General features: G+C 50.2%; 1 protein-coding gene across 1 annotated transcript in view; it reads left to right on the forward strand.

The window, feature by feature from the left end:
- LOC144102584 (uncharacterized) overlaps positions 1 to 21343 on the forward strand; it is a 33693-nt gene extending 12350 nt beyond the window's left edge. The window contains exons 7-10 of the mRNA XM_077635815.1: positions 10017 to 10194; positions 12122 to 12438; positions 16735 to 16929; positions 20622 to 21343. Coding sequence (XP_077491941.1) covers positions 10017 to 10131 — 115 coding nt within the window. The 3' untranslated portion in view covers positions 10132 to 10194; positions 12122 to 12438; positions 16735 to 16929; positions 20622 to 21343. The remainder of the gene's footprint in view (positions 1 to 10016; positions 10195 to 12121; positions 12439 to 16734; positions 16930 to 20621) is intronic.
- Positions 21344 to 21660: the final 317 nt, after the last annotated feature.

Here is a 21660-nt window from a genome sequence, read left to right on the forward strand (position 1 = left end):
CTTTTCCACTCTTCCGTCCGCCCGTACGTCTTCTTGTCGATCGCTGTTATGTTCCCTCGATTTGTTGGGATTCCTTGAATTCGTTCCTCGCCGCGGCTTTCTTGCCTTTTTCGCCTCGGGCCCGCCATCTGCCATCTGTCCGTGTCTTTGTCGGTCTCTTCCATCGCCTCGGCCGTGCCCTGGCGTACCCGCTCTTCGGGGGCTCGCCACGTGGTGGCCGGCTCTGCCTCCATCTCCCGATTTTTCGCCAAACTTCGGACTAAATCGGTGTTCCGTGTGCTTGGAGTAAGGTCTTGAGTGCCTCGGATATCCATCGCGAGTGTGTCGTGGCCCAGTAGTGCCGCGCAGCGCCAGCCGACGCCTTGTTGGCACTAGCCCTAGATTAGGCCTAGTCGCACCGTACCGCTAGGAAATTTCGGATCTTGATAATAGTAAAAACAATATGGGCCTACCGGTCCAGTGTTGATGTCCACTTGATCCTCCCAACTTCCGACGTTGATTCAGCCGAAAATTTCGATGGTGCGATGTCTTTTTCCACTCAAGATCTTTGAAAATCGCTGAGCCCATGCCCAATGCGCCCTCTCCCGACCGTGAAACTAAATGTTCTTATTCAAACGTACAAACTTCTTTGTGTTGCGGATGATCGATGTGCGCAATACATTAGGCAATCCACGTACACAAGAGAAACACAAGGACAGGTGTACGTGCAATGTCTAATGCCTTGCTCACATCGATCATCTGTAATATTATCATGCACCAACTAGGCCTAACAGAAGTGTTATTGAAGTTCTTGGTGCTAACAACCCTATTGTTTTAACTTTTACTGGAAGACGGCGCAAGCAAAGAGATAAATTACTTTTATGATTAAAAAAGAACTGTTTATTTGTCGAAGTATGCATCAGCAATTGAAAAAATTATTGGCAACTATACTCTCAAGTTTTAGGTTGAAACTAAATCTGCGCTCAATAATTTATTTTTGATTCTTTGTCCGCGCAGCTTACAGTCGCTCTTCAAATGCAAAGCCAATAGGCTGATGTCACCTGCCGTCGATTCTAACAACGTACAGGCTTCACTCCGCGACCCATTTCGATTGACCTTGGTTGTTACGGCACACAACAGATTAAATGCACCCACAATCTCGGCTCTTTCCCGTACACAAGCCTTTCCTCCGTGCTCAATTTGTTCCGTGTCGGTGCGTTACTCACCGCTGCCGGCCACTTCACTTCTTCCTCGGTTTTCGCCGGCGCATAGGTAGTTGCCACGCACGTTCGCTCTCGGGCTCTTCCACATGCACCGCCACGCGCTAGCCCTGAAGAAGACGAGCATTCGAACAGCTCGGCTGCGTCTTACACTGCAGTGCCGGTTCTCTGCCGTCCACGTTTTAAAGCGTCTTCTGTCCGAGGCTGCTGCGATGGATGCCCACCGAGGACCAGGCGGATCCGCCCAGGGGACTACGCCGGCGCCGCCCTTGTCTGAACCTCCGCAAGGATCGTTCGCACAGGGCATCCAGGATGGTGTGTGCCCAACGGCGACGCAGCAGCTCCCTGCCACCACCAGCAGCAATGGCACAGCCTCCTGCTCCACCGGTGACGGCCACGGTGATGCCACAGCCAGTCTCCCCAGCACACGCACCCGGGCTTCCTCCAAAAATGTGCCGGCCGCAGACATCTCCTCGAGGAGGTTCGCTCACCTCCGGGCGAAAATCATCGGCACGGCCGCCAGGGAGTACAATGAGGAGTGGCAACGAGTGTACGACAAAATGCTGTTTGAGGAACTCCGAGATGAGCTGGACCGGTGCAATCTTGAAGGCAGCCGACGCGCCGGCCCCTAACCCACGCGGCGATGTTTCTGCGGCTGGAACGAGTCTGCTTGGGATACGGAATCGGACTTGTAGAGACCTACCTGTGTCATCGTTTCTGGATGGACGGGCCCAGTCATGAGTACAGGGAAGAAACATGATCAAGAAATAACTCGGTGCCACGTGTCGCCGTGGTACAAGAAAACCTGTCGCCGCCAAGGTGAAGCTCAGTCTGCTTTCCTTAAATGCCAATTATTATCATTAAACAGTTTTCACCGCCTTTCTGCGTGTATTTATGCGCTATGCGAACGCGTGCCTCTGTCGTCACCGGAGGCATGTTGCGGTTTTACAAGGATAGTTGGTTAGTGCTTCTGCCGAGATCGTGATCTCGTCGTTGCTGGTGTCATTGTCCATTTAGTGCGTGGCACCGAAAAAAATTTAATGTTGATTTGCTCAGCTAATTCAGGATATACAAAGCGAAAGATGTCGGCTTTCACAGTGTTCATTGGCGTTGGCGTCGACAATTTTCTAGACGGCGCTGTCTTTGAGGTAAGGAACGGCTCATAACTGGCTCCCTAGATATGCGGACGCCTCATTCGTGCTTTGATACATGTGGCGGTGGCGAGAGAGCGAGATGTGGCCTGAATGTATTAGCGCTTACAGCGTTGTGGCCGACTTGCAGCACTAGCTAGGCCGCAGCGTTCATTTGGTGATGATGAATCTCTCGCGATCAACCATTAACTGCATGTTACCTCCCAGGGTGGCAGGTAGGGCGAGCTGCTTATCCAGTGTGCAGAAAGCAATCAAAGCAGGCTTCTGCAGTTCGTGGCTCAGTGGTTAGAGTGCTCGGCTACTGATCCGGAGTTCCCGGGTTCGAACCCGCGGTGGCTGCGTTTTTTGGAGGCAAAACGGTAAGGCTCCCATGTGCTGTGCAATATCAGGGCACCTTAAAGATCCCCAGGTGGTCGAAATTATTCCAGAGCCCTCCACTACGGCACCTCTTTCTTCCTTTCTTCTTTCACTCCCTCCTTTATCCCTTACCTTAGGGCGCAGTTCAGGTGTCCAAGGATATATGACATATGCCATTTCCTTTCCCCAAAACCAATTATTATTATTATTATTAAAAGAAATGGCACAATATCTGTGTCATATTTTGGTGAGTCCGACCTCTGCACTTTTGAAGCTGAAATGCCCATGACTGCCTTTAAGCGTCATCAGTAACTGTAAAGGAAAGTTGAATCAAGAATATGACCTGCTGATTATGTTGGGTGACAAGAGCTAGTGAATGAGTAAGACACCAACTGGTGGTCACTGCCCCACATGGCAATGCCCGAAGACAATTACTCATGTCATTTTTCTATGCGGTGGTCATTGAATGACTGTCAATGAATGAATGACTGCCACGACATCTCGTGGCGCGGAGAGAGGAGGGTAAAACAAAGCATAAAATAAAGGAGCAGAAACGTTGCCAAATTTCCGTGCTGGAAACAAACTCCAGTGGATGCGTGCTCTGTGGCCTAAAAGAGTAAACAGCGCAAACGCAATATTTTAGTTCCTTAATAATGCGAGAGCATTACTAGGCTATGTCGTCAAAAGGAGTCTGCAAAATGTGGAAGCAAAATGTAATAGGTGTCGTCAAAAGGAGTCTGCAAAATGTGGAAGCAAAATGTAATAGGTGTCCAGATCTCGGAGCTACTGTTTCATTTGTCAAAAACATTTCCTTTCCTCAAAAACGTATGCTTTCGCGGGGTTGATTGTACACTGAGATGTTGAGATCTGAGAGCTACCGCGCCCTTTCCTTTCGTAAAAACAATGAGGAGCTGATTAGAAAAGAAGAATTATGGAAAAAGAAGGGTGGCGCAAAACCCACTCCGCTGAAGCGATGACGCTGGTTGGAGCAACAGATATGCCAAGTGCAGATGAAACCCCGGTGATGTCACCGGTTGACCTCCATGCGGTGGCAGTATTCCCGAACACGTTCACCAAAATTTTGAGCAACCGCTCATTTTACTGCATTCTGGGTGATGTCATAGCATTTATCTCTGCATACAGCTTACATGTTTTAGTCAAGTTGGAGGCTACCTTGCGACAGTAGTTTGGACGAATGACATATGCATCTTCAATTGCATGCTTTCTGAGACTTGCGACAGGGGTTCGGAAGATTCTGAGATTTATCCTTTCGCTTCGCGGAGGGAATTATGCTGTGTGTGTTCTCTTCGGGCAGTGAAGAATGTCGTAGTTGTAAAGATGCCCAGAAATATCCGTGCACCGCTCTTTTTCTATATCGGTTTGACTGAAATACCGCTAACAAAACCTTGATTTCTGCTCTCGATAAGCGACTTATATACTGCTGATGGCCACCAGTAAGACGAACATGAAATCGTGTACATAGATTGGCTACTGACCCCGAGGTTGTGAGATATTGGTTGTCCTCCTTTGTCTTTCTGTCCATGCCACCAACGCACGTTTTCCTTTCGTTCGGGTGCCTTGTCATTGTGAAACTGGTCTATCAGGGCAAGCGCAGCTACAAAGAGTGCCAAATCCTTCACTGCATGAGCTTTTTTTATCGATAACACGCGCGCTCTTTTTTTTTTTATTCGAGAAGTGTGCCATGAGGCATAAGTTGAAAAGGAAAGGGGGAAAGGAATGCACGGGATTGAAAGTCAAAAGAAGGAGTGAAGAACCGTTGCGCTGAGGTAGTCGCAGAGGTTGTTAATGAAACGGTTGTCCATTGTCCACTTCACGAAGTCACTTTCGCGGTTCCACCGCAGGCCCACCTCCCTGAGGAGCCGTTTTCTGATAGCAGCCGTCGCTGGGCACGTCCACAACAAGTGCCGCACATCACATATGTCCGGTGCAGCGCCACAGTGAGGGCACCTGTCAGGTAGTGGCAGATCTTTGGCACGCCACCGATGACGGACAGATGGTGTCAGAGCCGCCCCTGCCCGAATCCGGCGCACGGATACCTCCTCCTGCCGAGTAAGACTACGGGGGAGAGGGTGCGAACACGGAGGAATTAGAGCGCGTGTTCGCTGGCGCAGAACTTCGGAATCGGAAACGTGGGACAGGAACGGATCTGGGGGAAGAGGGGAAGGTGGCGGATCGTCTAATGTATGAAGATGAGTCATAGCATCCGCTTGAATGTTATGTGGATCCTGGGCATGGCCGCGAATCCAGTGTATGCGCACAGGACATGGATACTTTGCGCAGAGCACATGAATAGATTGTGAAATCTGGAACGTTCGTCGAACAGCCTTCAGCTGTTTAAGGGCGGCGCGGGAGTCGGTGTAAATGTGAACTGTATTGAATGTTGGAACGAGCGGAAGGGAAGCAATGGCATTGTAAATGGCTTGAAGTTCCAATGCCAGGGGAGTGCACGTATCCGCAGTATACGTCGCGCGAGAGTTGAGATGCGGATGAGATGGACTATACACAGCAGTAACTCCCCTCTCTGCAGAATGAGATGCATCCGTGTATAATATGCACCCTTCAGGCAGATACGCTGCTGATACCGACGGGGAAACAGTGGGGCGATTGTCAGTGAGCTGGCAATAGGACCACGGTGGAAGTGTCTTTAAACGATGAAGTTTGAGAGACTGTTTTCGAGCTCTATTTGCCACCCGTTGGTCGATGATCTCACTGAGTGTATTAAGTTGGGCGAACTCCTGTAGCACAGGTATGGGTGTTAAACGAGGCAGATATGTTATGACGCGCATAGCCTCACGATTGATAGCTTCAAGGGAGTCCCACTGTCTGCGGGTGAGACGTTGAAATTGAGCCTGATATACTATCCGTGGCTGAAGGATAGAGCGCACAAGCTGGCGGGCCGTATGAGCACGTGCGCCACCAGAGCGCATAGCTATGCGACGAATCAGACTTAGAGTAGCGTGAGCCGATTTACGGGTGGCTGTCAGCCACGGGGTGCCAGTCCCTGATTTATGGAGGAGAAGACCAAGAATACGAACAGTTTCTACCTGAGGAATCAGAGAATTATGTACCGTAAAATTTAAAGGGGGAGCTTTCCGTAAGGCGGCTTTATTTCCAATTCGAATGAAGCATGATTTAGTAGGAGAGAGTGTTAGACCCAAAGGTGGGAGGCGAGATGTCAATACATCCAGCGCGTGTTGAAGGACCGACTGATGAATAGACGCATCTGGATGACAGCACCACAAGGTGATATCATCGGCATATGCAAGCACGCGGATAGAAGGGATGGTCTCTAGGGCTCGAACCAGAGGAATTAAAGCCACATTAAATAATGTGGGGGCGAGAACGGAGCCCTGCGGCACTCCTCTATTGGAAGTGAAATTACCAAAGGGCTTTCCGTGGACACGCACGCTGAAGGTTCGATTTGCTAAAAAGGCGTGAATGGAGAGGAGGAACCGGTGAGGGAGACCAAGAGTTTGAAGGGAGGCAAGAATGGCAGAGTGAAGGATGTTATCATATGCCTTTGTTATGTCTGTAGCGATTACGGTTCGTACAAGGTGACTCTGTGGAGAGTGGTCAAGCACGTCAGCAGCCAAAGTAGCAAGGCCGTCCTCCGTTCCAATATGTGGGCGGAAACCAATTTGGGAATCTGGGTAACAATCATGGGATTCCAGCCACCATGATAAGCGTGCGGCTAGAATGTTTTCATAAAGCTTGCAGATGGTAGGGGTAAGGGAAATTGGACGAAGGGCCGAGAGAGATACTGGAGGCTGACCTGACTTGGGGATTGGAACCACAATAGAATGCTTCCAGTCTCCCGGCATGATGCCAGAAAGCCACACTTCGTTAAAAGTATCAAGTAGGGTTTCCAAAGCCCTCCCTTCCAAGTTACGGAATAAGGAGTTAGGTATGCCGTCGTGCCCGGGAGTAGTAGTAGTTTTTAAACGGTAAATGGAGGCCAGCAGCTCTGCCATGGTGAGGTAAGAAGTAATCCCATCGGGGGGCTCTGTTACCGATAAGTCAGGTGGAGACGTAGCGGTGCAGTCATGGTTCGGAAAAAATTGACGGGCCGCTTGTTGTGCAAATGTGTCCTCATCCACATTTAGCGCGAGGCGAATGCTCTCTGTGTAATCTGCAACCTGAGAAGGGCGCTCCATGGCGTGAAACACTCTCCAAAGATGTCGATTGCCCTGCGTAGAGGACAGGCGGGCACACCATGCAGCCCAGCGTTGCCTGCCTAGCCGCTTTGCATAGCGCCGCGCCCGTGCGGTAGCGCGGTGAAGAGTAGGAAGAGCCGAAGGGTCATCGGGGTGACGAGTAGCGTAAAGATCCGCCTGGCGACGAAGAGCCCACAGATTCAAGAGATGTATGTCCGGGTTTGGGTCATCTTCATTTACAGTAGTGGTAATAGTGTGAGTAGCGAGAACATCAGATAGAGTAGACAATGCTGAAGAGGGGTTGAATGCAGATAAATGATTGTCTGCGCGTACGGAATCCCATGATGTTATTCGTACAGTGCGGCGTATTTTCCGTAGACGCGTAGGCGTGAGGGAGATAAAAATAGGGCTGTGATCGCTACCCCAAGTATCAGAATCAACAGCCCAACGAGGGTTACCGGGGCCTAACCACCAAGTCAAATCAGGTGAATACGGGCCACCTCGTGGGCGGGTAGAAGTATTCGGGTGGTTTAAAAGTTGAAAGGAATGATCTGAAAAGCTCCCTTGGATGTGTGAACCCCTTGAGGAATCCGATGGGTAACCCCACGCAGTGTGTGCGCCGTTGAAGTCACCGCCAACTAGAATAGGGATACCCGAGTTGGTAGAACGTAGAAAACGAACCCATCCCAGATTGGGAGATGCGGAGGCAGGACGACTATAAAAAGAAACTAGAATAAGGGGTGTGCGTGCAGGTTTTACGAGAAGGGCGACAACCTCTTGACGTGTGTTGCACCACCGTGAAAGGTCGAGCGGTGTGTGCGGAACTGAACTGTGAATATAAATTGCAGATTTACCTGGGCTGAGGGAGGAGGCGGTGCAACGGCGATCAGGGATAGATGGTGAATGGTATGCGCAGAAACCTGAAAGGCGTGGGAGTGCATTATGCTCTTGCAGTAGGAACGCCCATGCCCTCAGCTTTCCGTCGCGAAGGCGGATGTTCACTTCAGAGGCCTTATTAGCGAAACCTCGACAGTTCCACTGCACCACCACCGATGATGATGCGCTATCCATGACGAGGCCGAAGAGCTTCCACGATGAGGGATGTCACCTGCTTCATCAGCGCTAATATCTTGTCCACTGTCGGGGTAGTCACGGCTAACAGGTGGTCGGCACCTGATTGTGGGCCAGTGCTTACCCTAGGTGATTCCTCTGATGATTGCTCCCGAGTTATGAGAATTCTTCGAGAGGATTGAGAACGACGCTGTTCCCGGCGCTGGGTGAGTTCGTCTAGTCGGCGGCGAGCCTCCGCGATTGCATTGTCTAAAGCTGTGTCTTCATCTGTCAGCGTAGCCGTGGCGAAGAAAAAGTTGGAGATGCCCACTGTCGGGATGAGGTGCAGAGCCGCCTCATCCCAGGCACTGAAGAGCAGCTGAAGTTGTGCATGTTGTTGGAGGCGTTTAATGGCTACGTCGACAAGGTTGATATATATCGCAGTGAAATGGCGGAGGCTCACGTTAAAGATTCACCTTGTGCAGTCTGGCCAGTGGGGAACCCCACCGAGTTGTGTGAAATACCAGCGTCGCGTGCGGACGGCCAAGGAGGAGGAGGTATTCACGCCCCCCCCCCCCCCCCTGCTTCGATGCACTACTCGGTGAGTGGGTGATCATTGTCTAGAGAGGGGGAAACTGCTGGTGGCGGCGGCGTTCAGCCGTTAAGCACACATGCATCTCGGGCAGACCAGGCTAAACGATGTGAACTTTATATTTCTCAGCTGATCTCGGTCCCTCAGCACACTTAGCAAAACAAATTTTTAGTATTTTGTTTATGAAATTGTCTGCACCTGATAAGGATTGTCGCCAACATGTGCCTTACACTATTGAGTGCTCTCCTTCGTGGTCAGTTTCGGCAAGTTCGAACAAATGCCTATGACTCCGTAACAGGTCGTACCAGGAACTGCAGTAGGTATGCGGGTGGCATTTTACTTCTTGGCGATAACATTAGCATGTCCGCTAAGGTCTGTCTGGCAGCCAGTAGTTATCTATTTTGTTCCGAGCCTACATCACCTTAGTGTTAGCTAGTGATTGAAAAAGATAGAAGGCTTAGAAAGCAAGAGGAAATGTAGTGCATAGCAAATGTGCTGCCTTCTGGTGCCGAAATAAGAGGATAATTGAGGCTTTTCTGCCTCTTGAATACTGTGTAACGTTAACTAAAGTGACCTACAGAATCGAACGAAGAAGGTATGTGATCACGCCCTGCTATCTACGCGTGCTTCCTTGTCTCAACTACACTGTACGAAGCACATATATGTTAAAATTATTAAACAGGCAAGAATGAATGCCATTCACCACAATCGCAATGGTCAACATGTCGCTTATGTTTCTCATTTCTTATTCACTGGCTATGATATCAGTCGCGTTGACTCATGCATTCATTAGCAGCTGAAGTACAGCGTGTTGTTTCTTGAGTGTGGCTGTGCTGTCTTTCCTGCTTGCTGCATTCTTTGAGCGCAGCTTTCTCTAATTCATGGTTGCAGCATGACAGTTGGGATACAGAATAAAGGACACAACATAGCCTTTTATATTGCATCCCTTATTCTGTGTCCTGTCTACTGCAATGTAACCATGGAATACAGAGTACAACTCGCCCAACAAGTTTTGCAGCTTTCTCACACCGACGCGGTGGAGGCTTTCGAATCCTTATTGTGCAGACCTCTTGGAGTTGGAGCCCACCGCGTGAAATGGATGCTTCGCGCTTGGATGGATAGATGGATAAGGCTGAACCCTTTAAATCGTGTGGTGGTTCAAGCCACCTGGCCATGACTTGTGAAATGTTACTCTTTTTTTGATTTTAGCCACCATTCAGATAACCTTCGCTTGGTTACTTCTACCCGCTTAGAATCTGAGCAACAGACAAGAGTAACAATGACACCTTGTGGGAGAGGGAAGTCAATAAAGTGTTCGAAGTAACAGCCTCAAAATAACAGAGCGCGTTTTGAAGCGCACTGTAAGGGTGTGCTCTACATTAATTTCGGCAAATGGGTGTAAAGAGGGGAACGTGGCCATGGCAGTTTAGGAAATACTCTGACATGTATTGTCAATTACTGTGGCTGACCGCTGTTCTGTGTCATATTGCAGGAGGCTGCTTCGGTCTCCCGTCAGGCTCATGCACTGCTCGATGCCGACTGCAATGGAGGGGGCCTCGGGCAGCAGCACAGCGAGCTCCTGCCGTGCCTTTGTCACGTGGGTGTGAGCCGGGATGCCGTCCTACTTCCCAACAGCGCCGTGACCACATCGGGTTGCGTGTGCGGGAAAGGTACGTGTCCCAGTTGAGGAGGAACAGGAGGTCTGATACCAGTGTTGCGCCTGTGATTTGCCCATCCTCTTCCATGACAACGGAGTCATTTTAACATGCAAAAAAATTACAATTGATTAACCGCAGGATACGGGCAGTGATATTAAAAAACGATTTGGTTTATGGGAGCTTAACGTCCCAAAGCGACTCAGGTTATAAGGGACGCGTAGTGAAGGGCTGCGGAAATTTCGACCTCATCTGGTTCTTCAACGTGCACTGACATCGCACGGTACCCGGGCCTCTAGAATTTCGCTTCCATCGAAATGCGACCGCCGCAGTCGGGAGCCAACCCACCTTTTTTGTGTTGTAAATTGTGGGGCTTAACATCTGAAAGCGACACACTACCGACAATGAGGGTCGCCCAAGTGGAGGGCTCCGGATTAATTTTGATCACCTGGGATTCGTTAACTTTGCGGTGACATTGCACAGCAAAAGGGCCGTTTTGTACTTGGCCTTCATCGCAATGCGGCCGCGACTAACAGCATTGGATCCTGCGATCTTGGGATCAGTAGCCGACGGCCAAAGCCACTGAGCCACTGCGGCGGGTTCAGTGATATTAGCTAGCTGGTGCGCGAAGTGATTAACGCAGCGACGTCACGCGTCACGGTTATGCTCATGTTATGGGGATCTTAACGAGTCCCTTATAGCCTGACAGAAATTGGCTGGTCATGCATTTGGGCCCCGTACTGCACAGCGCATTAGCGGGCAGCGTGCCGAGAACGTTTGTTGTCTACTCGATCTGTCAGTGCATACAGGCAGCGTTCCGAACATGAGTCTGGGCTTCATTTATTGCCTTCCTGCAACGCGACTAGTGTGTCTTGTTTTGGCAGTTTTACCATCACTAAAGCGATCGCAAGTGGTGAGGTGCAGGCACACCGCTGCTAACCCTTACAAAAATTCTCTATAAACAGTCTAGAGACTTCTTATAGACTCTGTTGCCTTCCTATAGCTATTCCTTTTTGCACGGCCGTAAATCTGTGCTATATTTATAGGCGGTCTGTAGGATTTGTATTGCCTATAAAATGTCGTGGGATTGTCCATGGAGAGTATAGAGTTTATAGACAGAAATTTATGAACAGTCTATAGAGTGCCTAAAGAAATTTTTGCAAGGGATCCGTGGCTTTACCGAATCATGCTACCAGAAATAAGCGAGAGCCTCCTCTCACGAACCCCTGTGTGCGCACGCACATGTGCTTTCACCTCACCACCTATGCCTGCTCCCCTTCTCCGCCTTCCACCTTCACTTTCCCTTTATACCTTCCATTTTCCATACGGAACCGGGGAACTGTGAGAAAATATCGGTTAAATGTGGGTATAACTGCAGAATTGCATTAGAACTCAATGCGCAAGCATTTACTGACAGCCTGCTTGAAGCATCTGTGCACTTTTTTGGTGCACAATGGCTTGCAATGGTTTTTTGAATGAGATGGTGGTATGATGCATTTATATTGTATAAGAAAATATAATTTAAAACAAAACATGCTTCCTGAAGGCTTGGTTTTGCAACATAGTGCGCGACTGATGCTTATTTTCTTTACTATAATAGCATATGGATAAGTGTAGTAAAATATGTCAAGGAGAGGGAACATACCACTTGTCTGTGCTTTCCTGTAATTGTGTCTAAGGTAATGTACTAAGAACTGTGGTAAAATAGATTCACATTGTACCATACAGTGGCATATCACCTGCGCTAAGTAAGATTAGTGTGCAGAATGTGTTGTTGTCAGTTAAGTAATTGTAATTGTAATTTTATTATTTCATCAACTAGCACATCAAAGTCTGCACCTGTTCGCTTTAGTAGGTAGCTGTAGTTAACAGAGTAGTCTATCTGTATATACACGGCACATATGCATAAACACACCACCCACAGTACTATTATATCGTGTAGGACGACTCGAGCTTCACGGCGGACGACGTGCAGAAGCTGAGCTTCCACCACTGCCGCACGTACGCCCGGTGTGCAAGAAGCGCGAGTGCCCCAGCGACCGTGTACTACGCTCAACTGGCCGCATTGCACGCAAAGCACCACATTGCCAGTAAGGTGGACATGTCCAGCTCTGCCAGCGAGTAGTCCGGGTGCAGCAGTGACGCAGTGTCGTGCACCGTCCAGTACGTGGAGGCCATCAAAGTGCGGGAGGGGCTGCAGGCCACCATGTACTTCGTCTGGAGGGGGAGCTTCTCCACTGTGCCTGCATTCCAGTTCCGGTGAGTCTGGAGGCATACCATTCATTCACTCCATTCATTCATATAATTTGTCAATCGTAAGTGATAACTGGGTCCTTCTCATAGGCTGCATAAATGTTCTGTCTATGTTTGACGCATCTGGTAGATAAATGGTTAGGTAATAATTTGTTAGATAATGATAAAATTGGTTAAATAATGATAAACGTCGCCAACGGGGGCCCCGCAAGGCCACACAGACAAAGGCGCAGGCCGAAATCTGTGCATGTGTGCCGGAAAACGGCTGTGGCCTGTAATGTGTGTCACGATTGGGCGCGGTGGCGGCAAGGAGTCCGGAATGGAAAGGACACCGGGCACCCAGTAAAAAATTCCTGTTCCCTGGTTGTTCTCACGCCACCAAACCGCCCACCTAGGCCTGACAACAGAGCGGGAAGAAGCCCAGACGGTGACCCTCGAGTGGAGCACCCGCCGAACGGGGGAGGAACGGCTAGCCCGAGAGTCCGTGGTATCCGCCAGCAACCTGCCGAGAATGCCGGCGTGACAAGGGACATGGAAGAGTGCGAGGGGTGTGCGCGACGCCACTGATGTTAGTGTGGCCTTTATGTGATCCACAGCCGAATCGTGCGGTTGCATGCGGCAGGTGCCGAAAGGAGCGACAGACAATCGGTATATAAATGCACCGGCGCCGTTCCCCTTAGGGAACGGACGTACTCCACCACCTCCGTAAAAGCCACCGCCTCCGGGGGCTACGGACCCTATGCACCGTCGACCCGAAAAGGCCGACCGCCCGGAGGTCGCCGCGCGATCTGAATGCCACAAAAGGTGCGCCTGCAGCTACAGAGGTGTATGCGCCATAAATGTAGACGTAATGCGCTGGCGACAACGCCAGAGCCATCGCCCCAACCACGTCCAACCGACGGCGCGAGAAAGCCACGACCTCCGAGGGATGCCGCGCGGCAACATCAAACGGCGGCTGGACCTCGACAGCTCGGATTAACCTTGTCCCAAAAGTGACGTCTCGCTGATGGGAAAAGAGGTCCAATTCCGCGTTTAATCTTTCGAGGTCTATCGCTAACGGAGGGGCGTGCATAAGGATCTGCAACGCCCACGTGCTCGTCGTGGAATAGGCCCTCGCCAAAGCCAACAGTGGGCACCTCTGCACAGACGCGAGGCGAGCGCAAAGACCCGAATGAGGACACTCAGTCCACCAGACGGGCGAAGCGTATGCGAGGGTCGGGACCGTGACCTGGCGGTAAAGCGCCCTCAGACGGGCAGGCGCCGGTGTGCGGAAAACCCGCAAAAAAGTCTTAAGGCGGGCGGAGAGCGTCTCGGCACGCTCCTTGAGTCTTTCCGCATAGGGAATGAATGAGAAGGTGCGGTCAAAGATGACGCCCAGCACCTTGGAGGCGCGTCTGAAAGGCAGGCGCGCACCGTCACGGCGAACTGCGGGCACGGTGGGCCCCATTCCCCTCCTGGGGGGAGAAAAAAAGCCCACGCATCGTCTTATCCCGTGATATGGTGATTCTCGCATCCCTCGCCCACGCAGCGACTCGACCGAGAGCATCATCCGCCAAACACTTAAGCTCCTTTCTTTTTGGATCCAGGCACAAGGACGACAACGTCATCCGCATACGCCTGGAGCGGCACACCCTCCGGCATGCGCACCGCCAACAGGCCGCGCAATACAGTGTTTCACAGCAGGGGAGACAGCGGGGAACCCCGCGGGCTGTAAAGCGCGGGCCGCAGCAGCAGCGGCCCGCGCCGGGAAGCGCGAGCTAGAGAGCAACCAGACAGCCAGGCAGGAGCTCGGGAACGCAGCCCGAGGCACCTACCCCCGCCCCGTGTGAAGCTTAATAGTCGCCAAGCGGTGGCGTGGAGATGCCTTCAAACAGGCGTCTACCCGCGCCCAATATTAATTAAACATATTATCCCGGAAATTGAGGATGACAAATGAGAGAAATGTGGAGCGAAAGGGACCCTCGATCATATTATTTGGGAGTGCACACAATCTCCTGGCAGGGCGAACTGAATAGATTGTAGAGACGCCTAGGTGACCTTGCTACGTAGCTCGTACCCTGAGCACCAGCTCCTCACCCTCCAACTGGCTGAAGAGGCCGTCGGGATTCAGGAAATCCAGGCCAGCATCTCACATGGCGACCCTGTCCACCCCAATCCCTCCTGGCCCTCATCTCTCGACTGAGAGGGAGAGCTGGATGGTAGGATGAGGTCGTCTTCTTCCGCCTTGAAAATGGACTTTCAGCCACTCCCTCTATTTCTGCCCCTTCCCGTAAGGAATGAGAGAACTGTGAGAAAATACCGGTGAAATGTGGGTGTAACTGCGGAAGTGCATTCGAACTGAATGGACGAGCGCTTGCTGACGGATTACTTCACCTTTCCTCTCAAATTGTTATATACTGATAGCTCCCTTAAAAAGAGCACGGATTCTATTGAGGCCCTTATTTATTCTGCTTATTTTCTTCCTCTTTTTATTGCCAAGCTTAATTGGACAACTTAGAATGTTCTTGTGGACTAGTTGGTTGATTCCAATAAAAGGTAGAACTGCGCGAATAAGACTGGGTAGGAGAAGATAGAAAGGAATGCGTTTTGGTTTCTATCTTTTCTGCCCTGTATTATTTGCGCAGTTCTACCTTTCATAACTCCTATCTACGCGTCCATGCGTGAAATCTACGGTGTGCACATCTATGTATATATCAGTTGTAGGCTGATCAATACAGTATAGCGCTTTGTTATCTAGACTAGCTTGGGCCTGGATTATCCAGGTGAAGGTGGCTTTGCAGATGCCGGATGCATAACCCATCATTCAGGAGCTCGACAGTGCTGACGCACACGTATTGTTAAGAAAATATGGTGCGCGCTGCCAAACACAGATGTCTCCAAAGAAGAAATAAGAAGAAATAGCCCTCGCTATCGTACCTGTCGGTACGTCTTCTCCACATTTATTTCCGCTTGGCTGTTCGTTTCACCGGGGCCATTCTTTCTTACGATCTGTGACTGCGCCACGGGCCGCTGTTTTTAGAGCACTTTTCTCAGCGAACGATAGCGAACGTGTTCGTCTGATTCTCGCAGCCGGTGCTCGCAAGACACCAGCAACTTCCGACGGACCCAGGCTCTGGAGATTTCAGCTTGGGGACTCATTTATCACGCATCATTTGAAAGAAAATGATTGCGGTCTGCCCCATGCTAGCCTAGCTTTGTGAGTAAACAAACATTCATACGCTCGTTTCGCTGCGCTTGTCTCTCGATGCATTCACAGTGAGGCCGACCAATTGATCAACGTCAAACAACGGTCAGGCCTTCTCTGCTTCCGACTGTTCAAAGCCGTCGCGAAGGTCTGTCTCTACTCCATGCTGGAGGCGGTACTCGCTCTACATCGTCTTTCTCGTTTCTCATTTCTCGGCACCTGCTTACGAAGGCGACCTGGTAGTGGCAGTGGAAAATGTATTTACTGGTCAGGTTCGCGGGTACTTTGGTCTAGGAGTGGGGTCCTTAGTCCGGGGCCTCAACGGCCCTCGTGGCCGCCACAGCCCTGGCGACGAGCTGATCAACCAGGCCTGGCGACCGCAGGACATGCTCCCGGCTACAATCGGAACGGGAATGGCCCGGCATGTCGAGATGGCTTGAAATAGAGTTGCATGCTCCCCGCATAGCGGGCCATTGGCGCTGTAGCGAGTAGGGTAAAGGCGGCGGTAGTGCGCGAGGCAAGACAACCGCTGGTCCTTAAGGGTAACGGAGTAGATTCCTAGAGAAGGCAAGCGTAGCAGGGGCGGCAGAAGGTTAGGTGAGAGGATGTACGATGGTTGTGCAACAACATTGTACATGCAACAATGTTGTACGATGCAGCTATGTCGAAATTATTAAACAGGCACGCATGAACACCATTTGCCACAGCTACCTCGAGCCACACGTAGCTTATGCTTCGCGCTTCTTATTCACTGTCTGTGATATCACTCGCGTTGATTCACGCAGTCATTATAACATCTAATGTACTGCCTGTCGTTTTGTGATTGTTGCTGTTCTGTCTTCACCGCTCGCTGTCTTCTTTGAGAGTGGCTTTCTCTTTTCCGTGGTCACAGCTCAACAGTAGGGATACAGAATAAAGGACAAAAAGCAGCTCCGTATGTCATGTTGTGTCCTTATTCAAAGTAACAGCACGCTTTCTGAAGCGCCCTGCAACAGCGGGGCCTGTAGTAATTTTGCTAGTAGACTGTAAACAAAGGACCCCAGCTGTGGCAGTTCAGGGAACATTCCTGCATGTGGTGTCATTACCGCGGCTGACCGCTATTCTGTGTCATATTGCAGGCGGCAGCTCCGGTCTCCCGTCAGGCTCATGCATTGCTCGATATCGACGCCGTTCTAAGGGGCCTTGAGCAGTAGCCCAGCCAGCTCCTAGCTGCCATGCCTTCGTCACGTGGGTGTGAGCCGCGACGCCGACGCACCTCCCAACCGCCCCGTCTACTCTACGGGTTGCGGGCGGAAGAGAGGAGGGTGCATCAGGTGAAGAAAAGGGTGGCCGTGATTGGCCGTGATTGGCTCTTGCCTTTCGTTGACATCACAGTTATTTATGAAGCAAAAAAAAGTAAAGGTATGCTTAAGCCTTCTTTCACGCCGAAATGCGAAAGCATGCATTTCGAGTTGTGTTGTCTTTAATGACGGATGTAACCAATCATGGATGGCATCTAAGTAATTATTTAAAATGGACAGGAAAGTAATCTGTACTAAATTTGTTACTGATTAACACTTATTAGTCAATGGTTATTAATTAGTTTTTAATTCTTGTTCAATTATTTTCATTAATATTTTGGGCGTGCAATTCTTGCTTAACCAATTTCGTGAATTTCTTGGTACCTTTTGTACGGGCCGACGGCAAAACATTTGCGGACAAGATTAGGGGAAAACGTAATCGTTACACGCATTCATGCATTAAAATTTCAAAGTGATAAGCCCTGCACCGTAATGTGCAGAACTAGGCGAAAGATGTTGCCATCTTGGTGGCTTTCCCTTTAGAACACCTATAGTAAAACAGTGAAGTCTGAGACCTGGATATTTTGTGCCAAAACCTGTGCTACTACAGTGCGAAGTCACATGACGGTCACGTGTGCGGATGTCGACTGTGTAAGCGTGCTCATTAAGCATCCGCCGGGACAGGCTCCTTATAAGAGCTCTTGCAGCAAAACCCGGAACTAAAAATCTGGTGTGCGTAGCTAAGGCGGATGTCCCTCTTAATGATTCTGACATTTATCTTTTCGCTTCCTGGAGGGAATTATGCTGTGTGTGTTCTCTTCGGGCTGTGAAGAACGTCGTAGTTCTAACGATGCCCAGAAATATCCGTGCACCGCCCTTTTTCTATTTCGGATTCACTGAAATACCGCGAACAAAACCGTGATTTCTGCTCTCGATAAGCGACTTATATACTGCTGATGGTCATCAGTAAGACGAACATGAAATCGTGTGCATAGATTGGCTACTGACCCCGAGGTTGCGGGATATTGGTTGTCCTCCTTTGTCTTTTGCCACCAACGCACGTTTTCCTTTCGTTCGGGTGTCTTGTCATTGTGAAACTGGTCTATCAGGGCAAGCGCAGCTACAAAGAGTGCCAAATCCTTCACTGCATGAGCTTTTTTTTTCGATAGCATGCGCGCTCTTCAGCGCAGCTGTGGGATATAAACATTTAGAGATTCCCGCTGTCGAGATAAGCAGAGCTGCGGGAAAAGAATCTACGGATACGCAAGAGCTTTCCTCACAAATAGAACGGCTACAATAGGGCTCGGGGAAATAAGGTCCAAGAGCTTTCAAACACCTAATAAGGGAACGCCGCAAGGGTCAGTGATTTCACCCATACTCATTGACATAGCAATGGTTAAGCTCGCTAGACAGCTAGAAACCATACAAGGCATAAGGTATGTGGACAACATCACTGTGTGGATCACGGAGGGCTCACTCAGCGAAAAGGAAGCGAAACTGCAGGCTGCTGCAACGTGCGTAGAAAAATATGTTAGAGACAGGGGCTTGGCTTGCTCGATGGAAAAATCAGAACTACTAAGGGTCTGGCGAGGTAAACTCAACCGATCTGCACCGGAAACAAAAAAACTAAAACTAAATGTTTATCTGGAAGGGCAACTCATAACGGAAAGAGCAACCATCACAATATTAGGGATGTGGATTCAATCCAACCAAAGGTGCACGCAGGCACTCAGACTAATACAGAACTCGGCGATAAAGGTCGCCCTCATGATTGCCAGGGTCTCTAGGAAAACACACGGCATGCGGGAGAGTGACACGCTTAAGCTTGTAAAGAGCCTAGTGGTTAGCCGAATTACATATACCGTACTACAACTGCTACAGAGCAGAAATAAAGCTAGCGGACATGATACTTAGGAGAGCATACAAAACAGCGCCACACCTACCGCAATCAACCTCGACGGTGAAGCTAATGGTTCTAGGTCTGCATAACACCTTTGAGGAGCTAAGGGAGGCCCAACTCGTAGCTCAGCTCCAGAGGCTAAAAAAGACCAAAACTGGGACCGAGCTGCTCAAAAGATGCGGCTACGAGGTTGCACTATCAGAAATAGAAAGATCAAAATGAATACCCGGTGAACTCCGGCAAACAATTAGGGTAGCACCAATTCCCAAAAATATGGATCCGAACCTGCACAAAGAGCGAAGAGAGGCTAGGGCACAGTATGTGCAACAGAACCTAGCCAACAATGGAAACATTACGTACACGGATGCGGCTGCATACGGAAGAACTAGACGACATAACAGAAATAGAGCGGTTGCAACGGCAATTAATCATGAGCTCAAAGAAATAGCCAGCGCAACTATCAAGGATGGCACGATTGAGGAGGCCGAAGAGGCTGCCATTGCCCTAGCGGCGGCAGAGGGCTACCGTGCTCAAAGGTCCCTAATAATTCTAACAGACTCGCAAACAGCGTGCAGAAACTAAATGAATGGCAAAATAGGGGGGACAGCGCTCCACATCCTAAAGACAGCCAAATTACCGCCGAAGGAACAACAATTGCTACACATAATAATGTTGGTACCGGGACACACAGGCATCGCGGGGAATGCCGAGGCGGATAGGAGACCTCGAGAGCTTACAAACCGAGCCTCCAACCAAACCAGCCTCGAGCAGCCTGACGCGGAACCAGTGCCCTTAGCATACTCAGAAATTCTGAATTACTATAAGGGGGTCAGAATTAGATATCCCCCACCTCACAAAAATTTCCACCAGCAGGAAGCGGCCTGTTGGAGACAACTACAAATGGGAACTTTCCCGAATCTAAACATACTGAGCAAGATCCATCCAGGGCTATATAGCAGCAAATGCCCATGGTGCGAGGACAAAGCCACAATAATTGATATAACGTATTGTGAAAAGAGGACAAATGCGGCTGCAATAAACAGAATCCCGAGTACGGAGCAGTGGGAGAGGATACTTTCCAGCGAGGATCTGGTGGTCCAGGCAGGACTGGTCCGGAAAGGCTACCTGGCGGCAAGACTCAGTGGGGCCCTGGACTAAGGGCTCCAACCCTGCCACAAGAGCCACAGACCACATCAAAAGATGTGAAGAGTGTCTCTACACCGAGACCCACCCATATATTTCTATGATTAAAGTTATTACTAGTACTTCCCCATCTAAATTTCTTCCTTCACAGGTCTGGCCTGGCAGCTTCCCCACTGTGCCCTTCTTGTGCCGAACCTGAGACAATAGATCACTTCCTGCTGTTCTGCCGCCGCTTCTCTCATTTGAGGAAGCGTCTTTTGCAAATTCCATTTTATCAACTGGGCTTGCCTGTGTCCTTCGCGGTTGTTCTTTCCATTGGCGCTTCTTTGCTAGGACGAAGCGACAGGAGTGTGCGCTCTGCTGTTCAAAATTTTCTTCAAGAAACGCAGTGACTCCCATTATAATTTCTTTTTCCCGCTCTCAGTCAGTGCGACATTGAAACATTACAGGCATTGTATACTATTATGCACATTAAGCCATTGTCCCGTCTTCGATCTCCATGTTAACAGGACCCCTGTCCTTTCCTCTTCCAAACTATCAGACTTCATACTATTACCACTCTTTCCCATCAAAACTTTCCTGTATCCAGTAATTAACCGCCTGTGTCTTGGCCACTGCCCCATAGTGGGTATATGCCAGCAACATCTGAGGCCTTAATTCCGTCCTTCCTTCCTTTCTGCAGTGCCAGTTCTCTGCCGTCCGCGTTTTCAAGCGTCTTCAGTCCGAGGCTTTTGCGGTGGATGCCCACCGAGGACCAGGCGGATCCACCCAGGGGACTAAGCCGGCGCCGCCCTTGTCTGAACCTCCGCAAGGACCGTTCACACAGGTTATCCAGGGTGGTGTGTGCCCAAAGGCGACGCATCTGCTCCCTGCCGCCACCAGGACCCACCAATGGCGCAGCCTCCTGCTCCACCAGCAACGGCCACGGTGATGCCATAGCAAGTATCCTCAGCACACGCAGCCGTGCTCCGTCCAAAAATGTGCCGGCCGCAGACATCTCCTCGAGGTGGTTCACTCACCTCCGGGCGAAAATCATCGGTACGTCCGCCAATGAGTACAATGAGGAGTGGCAACGAGTGCTTGACAAAATGTTGTTTGAGGAACTCCGAGATGAGCTGGACCGGTGCAATCTTGAAGGCAGCCGACGCGCCGGCCATTAACCCACGCGGCGATGTTTCTGCCGGAACGAGTCTGCTTGGTATACGGAGTCGCACCTACCTGAGTCATCGTTTCTGGCTGGACGGGCCCAGTTAAGAGCACAGGGAAGAAGCATGATCAAGAAAGAATTCGGTGCCACGTGTCGCCAGGGTACAAGATAACCTGTCGCCGCCATGGTGAAGCTCAGTCTGCTTTCATTAAACGACAATTATTATAATTATTAAACAGTTTTCACCACCTTTCTGCGTGTATTTTATGCGCTCCGCGTCCGCGTGCTTCTGTGCTCACCGGTGGCATGTTGCGGTTTTACAAAGATAGTTGGTTAGTGCTTCTGCCGAGATCGTGATATCATCGTTGCTGGTGTCACTGTCCATATAGTGCGTGGCACCGAAAAAAAGATCGTAGGTAGGCAATAACCACACGCAGCTGATGTGAGGCACGAACTTGAGATGTCCTGCCCGAACCGCGCCGTAAGGACAGGGATAAAGGAGGAAGTGAAAGAAGAAAGAAAGAGGAAAATGAAAATTGGATTTTGATGAAAGGCGCGGCGCAGCGGCAGAACA

This window comes from Amblyomma americanum, chromosome 8 (assembly GCF_052857255.1).
Source record: "Amblyomma americanum isolate KBUSLIRL-KWMA chromosome 8, ASM5285725v1, whole genome shotgun sequence".
In the NCBI taxonomy this organism is placed as follows: Eukaryota; Metazoa; Arthropoda; class Arachnida; order Ixodida; family Ixodidae; genus Amblyomma; species Amblyomma americanum.